We start from the raw sequence: 13,607 nt of genomic DNA on the forward strand, positions 1-13,607 counted from the left end.
ATTACGAATCCCACCTTTTTGTGGTTATTTGCAATAATTTGATTACTTGCTCTCATGTTCGAAGAGAAAGAAAGAAAGAGAGAGAGAGAGAGAGAGAGAACAATGAAAATCTTGCTGTTTACTGAAGTCACTCCCCTGATCTGATTATACGGATTACGCGGCATTTCAGAAAAATAGACGCTGTGATTACTAAAACTGAATGAGATGACATGAGAATGAGGGAAACCAATGAGTATTATTTGTTGTTATTGTTATTATTTGGGATTACTGTTGATTAACTATCTATAAAGAACAGCCCAGTTCTGTCTGTTTTTTGATGAACAAAAAACTGTCTGTTTTTTGTTCTTTTAGAATATCCTTCATCACATCATTTATGCCGAGCAACGCGTGCGTGGTAAAAAGGTGAGGAGTTGGCCAGAAGAATACCACTAATTGATCTGCCAATGACGATGGATAAAAAGGCAATACTTTATGTTATGTTATGTTATCTATGTTCGCAGTTTTAGATTATTGAGATACCTCATTTATGACTCTCATAAATGAGAATTTGTGACTGGTATTCGAACCATATACTGATGACACATCAGATGAAATTTTAAATAGATTTCAAATTAGAGGACCGGCGTTACCATTTAGTCAAATTAGGCAACCGCCTAGGGCACAAGCCATGAAGGAGCGCAAAAATTCAAGCTATGCTTTATTCATGATTTACTAAAATATAAAAATTAAATAGTGATATACGATTTAGGTATCGATTCTTTTTCCTTATCCCTCACACATCACACTATTTTACTATTTAACTCTTGGTTCGTTTTTTGTTCCTTACCTTTTGTTTAAAATTAAGTTAAGATAAATATTTTAAAACGTTAACATTTTAAAATATTAAATTTTCAAATTAATTAAAAAAGAAAAAAAAGCCCTATTAATTTAATGTGAAAGACAATTTTATTTTGTTTAATGTCAATTAGAAACATTTTAGTTTATGGGGATTTAGTGGGGTGTTTTCCAAACAATGTGTGGAGAAAGTGGGGATTATGGAGATATTGAAACGTCTTTCAATATCTCCATGAGTTGTTCCCAGTATCGAGTGATTGAATCAGGTGAGTTCATTTTATTTTCAATAATCAATTATTAAAAATTAATTTGCTAAAAATAATTTAAAAAACATTTATTAATTTTTCGAGTTAATTTTAGTGTCCAAAATGAATTAACGATAAATTAATTAATAATAACGTGTGAGTAATTAATAATAACTCTGTGACTTTTTTAAAAATACTTTTTTTATAAGAAAGTTTATTTATAAAAGTATAATTTTTTAGTTAACTATGGCTGATAAAAAACAATGATCTGGAGCTCAGTATCGGAAAGAAAATCAGAAAAAGCTAAAGAACTAGCGAAGCAAGAGAGGTCTTTCTTGAAATATCTCTGCACAAGAGAAACAACTAATAAAGATGAACATGATAATTCTTTTGCCGAAGATACGAAAGATGAATGTTGTGTTACTCTTATTAACGATAACGATCCAAGAACAGATGTGCAAAATAAAGAAAACGAAGATATCAAAGACAAACCAGAAGAAGATACTACTATTCCTGTATTAATTTACAGTGATCCTGCGGATTGGCCTTCTCATTTTAACGATAAGTATCGACAAATCTTAGTACAAAGTGGACCACAACAGATTGTGTCATACGATTTCCCCGAAGATTCACAAAAAAGAAGTTGAAAGTTTATTTTTCACTTGGTTAGAGTATAATAAATTTTGTTTAATCCTTTATCCAAGTATGAGCAAACAAAGTTTGCGCCTGAAAGTATCTTCAGGACTGGGGTAAGGTGGTACAACACCAGGGCACTCCTTTTGTTGTGGCCCTTCCCTTAATGCATAACATTAGACATATCCGCAAGGAGATGTGGTTTACATTATGAGAGATACTGAGATAGGCGAGTTGGTAGCTTGCTCCACCTTTGCAAGGAGTGTCCTGGTGTTGTACCACCTTACCCCAGTCCTGAAGATACTTTCAGGCGCAAACTTTGTTTGCTCACACTTGGATAAAGGATTAAACTAAATTTATGACACAAAAAAGATTTTTCTCTTTATGCTGAAAGAGGATACTACCGAACAATGTAGTAGTGTACCGTCAATGGTTAATACATTCATTATCAAAGGATGCATTTTTTTGTTTTTGCTGTAAAATATTCAGTAAAAAAAACTACATCAACTCTACAAAATCAGGAGTCAAAGACTGGAAAAATATTGGAGTAATCCTTTCTTCACATGAGAGTAGTACTTCTCATTTAGAAAACTATCAAACTTGGAAAGAACTTGAATTGCGATTAATCACAGAAACAACTCTTGATAATTTCAATCAGCAAACAATCAGAGAAGAAGAACAATACTGGCGTCAAATATTGGAATGTTTGATTGCTTTAGTTAGAGTACTTGGCACACAAAATCTTGCATTTCGCGGTACTAACGAAAAGTTGTACACTGCCAGTAACGGTAATTTTTTGAAATTTGTTGAATATTTAGCTCTCTTTGATCCTGCAATGAAAGAACATGTACGTAGAGTCAAAAGTCAAGAAATAATGATCCATTATAAAGATATTCAAAATGAGCTTATACAAATCTTGGCAAAAGCTATAAAAGATAATATCTTATCCCTTGTAAAATCGGCAAAATATTATTCAGTTATATTGGATTGCACTCCAGACGTTAGCCATATTGAACAGCTGACAATGATTGCACGTTTTGTTGATGTTGTCATTCCGTCAGATAGTGAGATGCCCAAACCTGAGGTAATAGTAAGAGAGCATTTTTTAGGATTTGTTCCTCTAGAGGAAACTACAGGTTCATTCATGACAGAAATTTTAATTGAACATCTAAGGCAAATGGAATTACCGATCGAGAATCTCCGTGGTCAAGGATATGATAACGGAAGTAATATGAAGACCAAAGGAAATGGTGTTCAAAAGAGAGTTCTAGATATCAATCCTCGGGCCTCCTTTATTCCTTGTAGTTCACACTCTTTAAATTTAGTGGTCAATGACGCTTCCAGGTGTTGTTTAGATGCAACCAGCTTCTTTACATTAGTTCAAGAGATTTATAACTATTTCTCTGCATTTACTCATCGTTGGCGAATTCTTTCTACTTGTATCTCGGACTTGACTATTAAACCGTTGAGTAACACAGGATGGGAGAGCCGTATCGACGCTTTAAAACCACTAAGGTATCATCTTGTCAATATATATGATGCACTCATGCAAATTTTTCATGACCCAAGATTAAATAATTCAGCTGGAAATGCTACCGGACATGAAGCAAAAGCTCTTGCTGATTCCATTTGTAAATTTAAGTTCATAGTATCCCTTGTCACGTGGTACAACATCCTTTATGAGGTAAATATTTCAAGCAAAATGATACAGAGAAAAGAGGCTGATTTAATGTGATTTTCTTTCTTGACTACTTGTATAATAACTCTAACACTTTTTTTTGAAGGTTAGTCAAGTTAGTTTTCATTTATCGTCCTACATGTTTCACCGATTTTTGCTACCGGGCATCTTCAGGGAATACAATTGGTAAGCTATATGAAGGTAACAGACTAGGTTTTTAACTGAACAGTTCTAATTCATACAAAATTAGCATTGTGCGAGACAATGCGCGTGTCTCGGGAACATGATTTATTTGTTGCGAGACATAATGTAATTGGTGTGAAAATTTATTTCTTTGATGTTTAGTGATCTGATTAAAGCTTTCCAAATTTCCGGTAGGATTAGACCTTGATTCTTATTTAGGTTTCCTGTTGAACGGGCGACCGTAGCAGCCTCCTTGAAGGTTCTGGAATGGTAATTCTCTTCTATATAAGGCATTTGACTTTTATCCCACTCAATGAGATGGTTGGTAGAGGCAAAGTGGCAAGAAAGGCCTGAAATATCTTGTCTGTTGTTTCTGACATATCCTATGTGTTCCTTCTGTCTCGTTTCGAAGCTTCTAGAGGTCTGACCAACGTAACTAACACCACAGGAGCAAGGTATATTATATACTCCAGAGTACTTGTAGAATGGATGAGGGTCTTTCGGTGATCTCAAAAATATCCAAATAGTATTGACCGGCTTGAATGCTACACTATTGTGTGGTTTTAGAAGGATAGCCAATTTTTTGGAAATACTGCTGACAAATGGAATAGTTATAGTACTATTCCATTTGTCATCAATGTATTGGTTGTCATCACGTTGTCTTTGTGGTATATCCGAAAAGAGAATCTTGTTGCAGAGTAATTTTGGATAACCATTTAAGGATAGCTCTCTGGATATTGTAGTCAATATCCAGACACACACACACACACACACACACACACACACACACACACACACACACACACACACATGCAAAATCATACGTAGTATAAATACATTTAAACAGAACTTGACGCTAATTAGCACAAATTTTGTCCTTATATCTACATACATAATTAAGATAAACTAATAAAATTTGACTATTTTAAAACTCTATTAGTAAACCACAAGTATCAAATTTCCTTTCAAAAGATTGAATATAAATACAAAAACTTCAAATTTAAAGATAGTAAGCTCTTTTTTGTCTTCATTGTATTTCACTTAATATGTCCTAGGAAATTTTCTATGCATAAAGACAAAATATGGGATGATTTCTTTTGCATATTTTCAGGTGCATTTTGATGAATTAAAAAAAACTTTTTTTTATCATGTGGGAAGATAACAGCACTTCCTTTTCCTACAGCTTACTAATTTTCTGTAAGTTAGAACGATTTGAAATTTGGAATAAAACTTCTTTTCCACTTCCTGTAATGCCGTTTTCAAGAAATTGGAATACTTATATGGCACGGTTCGATCGTCAATACAAGGAAGAACGTATTGAGGTACCACGCTTATTAAAATAAAAACACAGTTATTCGAAGGAATAAGAACATACTACAAGGACTGGGGGAAATGTTGCATTGAGCAATGAATCCTAGTTGCTGTTATTCCATTCAAAGGAAAAACCGATAGGATGACAACAACATCGCGAAATTACGAACACCACCATTCTTGATCGGTGGGTTTCGCACAAATATAATGGTAGTAGAATAATGATCTGTGACATGTTTTTCTGGGTTCCTTAGCAGGGAAATAATGAGTAGCGGAACATTGTTGCCAATGAAACACACCCATTGCGTTAAACATTTACCTGGCATATGATGATGGACATTCCGAGTATAGTAACAAGCCACTTCACGAATGTAGAGCGTTTTTCGGATGCCAAGGAATAAAATGCCTCCTAACAGGATACAGAGAATATGATGGCTGCATGAATTCATTATGCCCTCCTGGATCAGGATGCATATAGTGGTGTTATAACTGAATTGTTTTTATTAGACAAAAATGGAAATGATAATAATAATTACTTCATCACTGTTTAAATATGTAGCTTCGTTTATTTTAGACCAGCTTAATAGTAAAATTCTGGAAAATTGTCAACAGCGCTTATTTTTGAACTGCATTATTACAAAATTTGAACACTAATTCAAATTTTGTGACAACGAATGATTACGGAATGCATCTTTTATGGTTTACAATTATTTTTCCACTTGGTCTTTAGTTAGACGCGAAGAGAGGGCAGCGGATACTTAGAAATTGTAATGTTAAAAAGGAAAAGCGTATATGAGAAGAGAACGAGGGAAGTATTATGGTTATTAAATGTTGTTATTTTCGTAATCTGCCAGCATAATCCGCTGTTAAATGCGTGTGCTTTTCTGACTGGTTTGTCTGTTTTTTTCTCTGGAGAGAATCCCTCCCATTTCCGTATGAGACCGGTTAACTCATCTTAAACTGGAAAGCCGTGATGAAAGGTCTTCGCGACTTAAACGAATTAACCCCACTTTTCCATTCAAAGGGTATGATCAATACTGAGTGAGCTACTGAGACTGCTATGTGTATTATAAAGTCTGACAATAAACAATGAGGAGCAATAAAGGAGCAATAATAGAGTACAGAGCCGATGTGGTCACGATCGAAATGTGAATAATTTCATATTGTCCAGTCTTCTCCGAAGAAGAACACTAAGAATTAAATGTTTAGGAAAATAAAAAAGAAACACAAAAAAAATCAATTTTTTGTGTTTCTTTTTTATTTTCCTAAAATATATCAGAAATAAGGACACATTATATAATTCTTTGATCACATCCATAGAGTTCTAGGAACCTCAAAGGTTTGCATGTTTCATGGGATGAAAAATCTCCACATTATTGTAGGAAAAATCTTGTTATGCCTTTATAAATAAGACTGCCTGAATCATCTTTAGCTGATTCTTTCTAAATAAATGATCTTTCTAAACAACTCTAGAGATGAATGGAAGGAAATCATCAAGCAGAATATCTTGTAAATAATATAACGAGTAATATAACAAAAAGAAGACAGAAGCTAGGGATAAAATATTAAAAAGAAGTAGAAATTGACTTGTTACGGCAGAAATACAAAGTATTCTGTAAAAAAAATTGCAAAGTATATTAAATAAATAAATACATGTATAGCCACATGTGTGGTGTCACTAAACAAAAATTTTCTCACATGGATTGTTAGTTAACAATCACAATGAAATGGGAAAAAGCGAAAAAAAAACTGATTTTTTGAAAGTTGACATTAATTACCATACTGTGGTCTTATACAAGAAATATATTTCAGACTAAATGTAATATCATTTTAAATTTGATGTCACAAAGACGACTTTTATTTTTTCTGTTAATTACAAGATAAATGTGTGTAGGTGTGCGAATTACAAATAAATTTTATTTATGTTTCAGTGGTGGTCTGAGGCGGACGTGTGCCATTTCATACCCGGTGCACTTCAACATGAACTGTTCCGTTATTCTGAATATTCGAAGAACTGGAGCCATTTAGCAGTGGTGCTTCAATCTTTTTAGTGGATAAGTAAGATGACTGAGTGTGTGCTGCGGTTCGCTTTGCACTGAAGTGCATTGACCTTGCTCCTGATGACCACCGTGTTATGCTGGAAGAAAGAGGGAAACTGGATTCTCTCCAGAAGCATAATACTGAACGAAAATAATCTCGGAACCTGAAAATGCACAACAGTAACACAGAGGTAAGTGAAAGTAATTTTTTTTGGTAAATGCATAATAGTTTATAAGTTTATAACTGGTACAATCGCACAAGTAACTAGTTTATTCAGAGATAATTAGTTTCGTCTTAATTGCATAAGACTTCAGGTAAGAAAAAGAGTTAATCATTAACATTGCGATAGCAGATCAGCAACTTTTCGAAAACCCTTATCATATGGAATTGCTAATTGATTTATGTCTTATGTAGAAGTTCGCCTAAGGAGGTAGTTTTCAGTATTCCGCAGTATTTTTAAGCGGTGGATAAAAGTAGACATTTAATTGCATTTGCATTGGTGAGCTAACAGATTTTCATTTGAGCAAACACATGGGCTTCCATGAAGACGCATTTTAATGATATTAAATTTCCAACTTCGTAGATAGATGATCGAAGTCCATATGAATATTTTTCATTGAAAGAGGGTTTCTATAAACTCAGTGATCCACTAGGAAGACGATATACAAGACATGCTATTGTTTTTTAAATGTAACGCATTACTTTCTCTTCGATGTGTCGATGGATGCTATTTATCTTCTTTATTAATGATGATATTTTAAATATATTTTTAATTTTATTCGTTTTAAATTTTTAAAATGATAAAAACATGACATATCCCATATAAACGTTCCATATTATATAACATAATAATAATTATATTGACAAAGATCTCCCTGAAATTTTCGGTAATATAAATCACTGTTCCGTGAGATTTATTTATTTATTGTTTATTATATTGTATTGTATTGTTTTAAAGTAAAAAAACCGTTAAGGTTTTTTTAGATGTTAAAGCAATCAGTTTTCTCCTGTATTTTACATTGAATTATCTGTGTTATCATAATCTCTATACTTTTTTTTTAACCTATAAAATATTTCATGTTTTATTTTTAGTTGCTAAAATACAAGACAATGTTAAAATAGTACGTTGTTAGTGCTTTGGCAAGAAATAGAATTTGATACTATTTTTTTATATGATATGAATTTTTATATGATATGAATATGAATATGATATGATATTATATTTGATATGAATTTTTTTTGTCAACGAGATTTTTTTTTCTTTTTGGATCCATATACGTCCAGCATGGAGTGCCTCCATACTTCAGTTTGGCTATTGGGCTAATTTTGGAGTTATCCGAAGCAACTAAGGATATGAAAGTCTCATACAGAAATGTAGTGAAAAACCTTCCATACCGACTAACTCATCCTATTGAGAAGTCCTTATAAAAATTCATTGTGCCCTAGACGCGATTCGAACCAATCGTGGATATATACTGATTGATCTGCATTGCATTCGGAAAAACGATACGTAATTTTGATAGGAAAGATCCAGTTTCCAATCCTTTTCTTCTGAAGATGAGTTGAAAGTCTTCTGTGAAGATGGTTGGTTCTCTCGCAAAACAGAGCGGTTCCAGAACCGAAATAGCAATAATTATTTTTTGGTTTTGGAAGGTACAAAGTGCAGAGCTCTCCTTAAATTAATTTTAAATAGTTACATGCTGTTCAGGATGTTCGTTTTCATTAATTCTAAGTTTTCTATTTATAAACTTTTAAATTGTAAGTGATTGTAAATTATAACATTTCTCACTGACACTTCATAAGTTGATTTGCCGCACATTTGACTAGATCCTGTATTCTTCAATCAATTTAACAGTTCATTCATTCAAACTTGTGGAATGCTAGTAACTATGGTTTACCGTTCTAAAACAGTTTTCAGTATTCTCTATATAGAATTCTGTAAACCGTTTGTTAGGGAAATCGCAAACTAACGAAAGCACTTTCGAATGTGAAATTCGATAATTGATTTCGAAGCATAAGTATATGTAGCACACATTCACAGAAAGTGTGTGTGTGTGTGTGTGTGTGTGTGTGTGTGTGTGTGTGTGTGTGTGTGTGTGTGTGTGTGTGTGTGTGTGTGTGTGCGCAACATTGTGAGTTGTGCGAAACTGAATTGGTTGATTAGAATGGTATCGTTTTGAATATGAGGGCCTTGTGAATGAACCGTGTAGTAATTACCAAGCTTCGTATTTCACCGCAGAGTCCGTTGATTTCCATTCAGTTCTTGCTATCATAGTAGTTTGCTTAACTCATTCATTAGGTAATGAACAGACTGCTTTAAGGTTCTTGCCAGCAACTTTCAGGATGAATTTGCAAATTGCAAAGGATTTTATTTTAACATATACAATATAATGAACGTCGTTTGTTTTTATTATTATTTTATTTATTATTATTTTTTCTGGCTCTCTCACCCCCATAACAAGCTCACAAGGTTCCTTGAAAACTTTAGATAGAGCACTTTGAGTAAAAAATTAGTATTCTTCCCAATCTCTTAATGCTTTCATTGGTCCACTATGCTCCCTTCCTCCCTCTTCATTGTAGAATTGCTATAGTACGGCTAATATGTTTGGGTTAAAGTCGTATTTTTGTAGAAAAGCGCCAATGTTCAACATACTTAACGTATCACTTTTACTCACCTAAGTTGTACCTTAAATATGTTGAACATTGGCGTTTTTCACTCACGTTTTTCCATAGAGTAGTTTAAGATTAAGAGCGATAAAAATGAAACGTGTGAAGACAGTAACTACTAGAGCTGGGAAGTTATTTTTCTTCTTTATATGTTATATTGATAACATAACTATATTTAAATTGTTGTGCTCAGATTCCATTGCTAGAGTTGTGAGGAGATAAGAAGTGGTGCAGAGGATGAAAAGGCAGATAAACAGAATAATATCAAGATTGTGGAATGTTGAGTGCGAACAGTGCCGTCGACAGGGTGTAGCATAGAGGCAGCCTGCCTCACGACGCGGCTTAATAAGGGCGCTCGTTCAGCCATATTGCGGTAGGCGCCATCGCTGCGCTAACAATTCCTGTTAGCTTAGCAAGTGCCGAAAGAAGTTTTTTCAAGCTTAAACTGATTAAAAATTATTTGCGAACAGAGTGACCCAAGAATGATTGGTTGGTCTAGCAACTATATCGATAGAGGCGGACATAGCTTATAATTTAAATTTAGAAGAGCTTATAAACAGTTTTATTGTGCGATATCTCCGTAGAGCAAACATTTAATTAATATTATTATGTAATCGTTTTTCATTAATGTTCTCTTGTAATAAAAACAAAACAGCAATTGGAGATTTTCTTATATTTTTGTTAAGGTAAGGTATAAATAGAAGGTATTCTTACTTGCCGCCATTTTGGATCTAGAGTCGCCCACAGTCGCATTCGTTCGAACTGTTGATTTTTTCGACTTTATAGCGAAAAGGGAGGTTGTTCTGCTCCAAATTGTATGTATGTATGTATATATATATATGTGTGTGTGTAAACATAAATAAGTTCTAAATTATCATTGACCTGCTTGCATTTTAAAAGTTCATATTGAAATATAAGAAAAATCTTATGAACTTGCATATAGTACATATGGAAATACTGTTATATATATATATATATATTATATATATATATATATATATATATATATATATATATATGCGATTTCAAAGAAGAACTGGATACCTAAGTTCTGAGTGAGATTGATAATGACAGTTTGTTATATATTTTAGACTTTGTTTGTCTGTCTACTTGATCTCCTCTTCTTCCTAAATACCAGGGTCACCAAACTGGGTATTCTGCTTCCTGTTATCATATCTTCAAGCAACATGGGGACCTGGTTGAGTCCTCTAAACTTTCGCGTCCTTATATTGAGGGGCCACGGATTACACTGATATTCAATGGATTATCCATTTGTGTTTAAGCATCTGCGGTTCTCAATCCAAAAAGACCTAGGAAACATTTCTCTACTCAATAACTAGAATCGAATCTATATAAGTCATTATTATACAGACTTAGTTATGGAACTTACTAAGAGGCAATGCTAGTACTTTAATGATTTAAAGTTGGCAGTTAAGCAAACAAAACACAGACAGAGTCATTCTTTCAGTATTGCAAGAGAGGATATGAAAATATATCGCTTTGAGCAACTGTACATTGCCATATCAAGCGTGGGGAGCGCGAAATATTAGTTGTAATAGAAGACAGAAAATTACAAATATGTTGTCTACTAATAAGCGCTAGCATTTTCGTTTTTATTTTATTATTAAAAATAATTTAGGATCGACTAACGGGGTATTTTGCTTATTTGTTCTCATAATTGATGATTTGAACATCGACTTGCTAGGAAGCAGCTATTATTGTCATTTCAAAGTGTTTGTACTTATTAACTGTGTATGGTCCAGAGAAATATGTAAATATTGTAACGAGAGAATTCAATAGCTTCGTATCGTGTTTATTTTAAGGGTACACAGTGTAGACTTCAAGCAGAAATTTTAAAATAACTTCAGTGGCTTTATTACTTTCCAAAAGCTGCTATCTGGTTTTTCACTTAACGTCCGATAACTATAAGAAATTATACATACTGATATTTTATACTGTAGAATAAATTGCAGAGTTTAAACAAATTAAGTAACGTTTCTTGGAAACAGATAATCATAGAAACATATGTCGAAGATACATACTATAAATTCATTTGCTTAAAATAGCATCATAATCAACTGGAACTTCAAATATTATTGGAATAAAATATACTGTAAATTAAGAAGGAAAAAACGAAATTAGCATTGATTTTAAAAAAATGATTTTTTAACATGAGATTTTAAAAGATATAGAATTGCATCTAATTTAATTGGTAAAGATATTCGAGCATCTACACCTTCAAGGTGTTGTACCTGTCGTGAAGATTTAAATTACTAGAGAACTTTTGCAGGTCAGTTTATCAATTAAACTATAAAGTTATAAAGAGTGAAAATCTCTTCACGGAAGCTAAATATTTTATTAATCAATTGCACCGCTAGACGAGCTGATGTGAGAAATAGAAGTTTGGGCGAATGTGTGGTTTATATAGTGTTAGGAACTGCACAGTTAAACGTAATGTCTGTAGCAGAAAAGGACACCCAAATATCCAAATTTCTTAGAGGCTATGGAGGGAAAGGATCTTTTTTTATGTGAATCTCGCTGTTAACATAGCACTTTAATATTGTGGATAGATTAAGGATTAGATAACTTGAACAACCTCTCCATACATCACATATGGAACTTTTTTTTCAAGCCATTTCAGACCGGGCAGTGAAATTCATCTATCTCCTTAAGTGATGTGACATGCTTGTGCCAAGAAGGACTGTAGGTATAAGTAGCTGAATAAGTGAAATCCTCTCCTGCTTGAAGATATTCGGGTACTATTGAGAAATAAAACACACTGGTTTTAGTGTTACTGAAATTCACTAGGTTAACCTCACACAACTGGAGTATAGCAATGAGATCAGTGCTCATGACTTTGTTTATTGAAGTTTAAGACAATATCGAGTAATATATTTTATACTCGTAGCTAGTGAAGATTGTCGAGCACTGTATTTTATTATTATTGGAAATTTGCAAGAATAATATTATTTTTTGGAAGCTTGTTGCATTCAATAGGTCTTGCAGGTCGTGTCGTGGGTCATCATTAACGGATGAACCTTGACACAGAACAAGTGACATTAGTTGAATATAGAAATTGAAAAATTAATTTTCATAATCTTTTATAAATCGCATATTCTTTGATCATCAATTAATCTTTTACCTTTCTTTCCATCTTACATACAACCTTAACTTCTATTTTACAATGACGACAGATTTTACGACACTTCTCGACTTGCACTCTCATTCAACTTCATTAGAAATGCACAAGGACATGCCATAGTATTCTTAATTCTGCTCCATATACAAAATTTTTCGAGTTGACTCATAACATATATCTTTGGATTCAGTACTAATGACTTGCTATTCACCCTCTTAAAATTTTCTGCTTCTTTCCTAAATCATTTTACTACAATATAAGACGCTGCCTTACTAATTTTGCATAATACGTTGATAGACGTCGTTTGAAGGATGTTATTATTCATGTAAATTCCTACAGGAGATTTTAGAGCAGATGTGTTGCACACGCTTGCTGTAGGAACTTCTTAACACTTGGGCAACTTTGTAGGAGGAAGAGAAGGAGGAACATTATCACGCATATAAATGGTACTTTTCATTTTGTTAAAAAAATTTTGTAGTTGATATGAATATATCGTCAGTCACATTTAGGAGAAAGAACATTCCACACATATAATAAAACAAAAAAAAAGTGCTACTTAATGACGCATTGCTGATACTAAGCATCTTCTTGGCATTCTTGATGTTAACTTCAAAATAAATTTGCCATTAATCTGGCAAAATGTAACTTCTATTCTCAACAGACAAGTGGATAGAATTTATGAATATAATGAAACTAAATTGATTTTAAAACGTGATATATGAATGCCAGAAAAAAAGAAAAAATACGGAAGATAAAATCCCATAATCAACGTTTCGTTGAAAAAAAAACAAAAAAAAAACAGTTGTTACTAAATCCAAGCATGTCTTATCTACGGTGGAACAAGTTGTTCTCAGCAAGGGCCTTAACTTTTCCCACG

The 13,607-nt window shown here is 33.1% G+C and overlaps 2 protein-coding genes across 2 annotated transcripts in view; one reads left to right on the top strand and one right to left on the bottom strand.

Annotated features, from left to right (window-relative positions):
- The first annotated feature begins 1,342 nt into the window (after positions 1 to 1,342).
- Positions 1,343 to 3,447, top strand: LOC150095849 (zinc finger MYM-type protein 1-like). The gene is made up of 2 exons (XM_090409547.1): positions 1,343 to 1,644; positions 2,202 to 3,447. The coding sequence occupies exons 1-2, from the start codon at positions 1,343 to 1,345 to the stop codon at positions 3,445 to 3,447; spliced, it is 1,548 nt and encodes a 515-aa protein (XP_090265673.1).
- Positions 3,448 to 6,725: 3,278 nt separating this feature from the next.
- Positions 6,726 to 13,607, bottom strand: part of LOC150095850 (tachykinin-like peptides receptor 86C) — a 123,161-nt gene continuing 116,279 nt past the window's right edge. The window contains exon 5 of the mRNA XM_090409331.1: positions 6,726 to 7,087. Within this exon, the coding sequence (XP_090265457.1) occupies positions 6,844 to 7,087 (244 nt within the window). The 3' untranslated portion in view covers positions 6,726 to 6,843. The remainder of the gene's footprint in view (positions 7,088 to 13,607) is intronic.

This window comes from Typopeltis vanoorti, chromosome 19 (genome assembly GCF_054136105.1).
Source record: "Typopeltis vanoorti isolate ZY-2024b chromosome 19, IOZ_Tvanoo_1.0, whole genome shotgun sequence".
Lineage (NCBI taxonomy): Eukaryota > Metazoa > Arthropoda > Arachnida > Uropygi > Thelyphonidae > Typopeltis > Typopeltis vanoorti.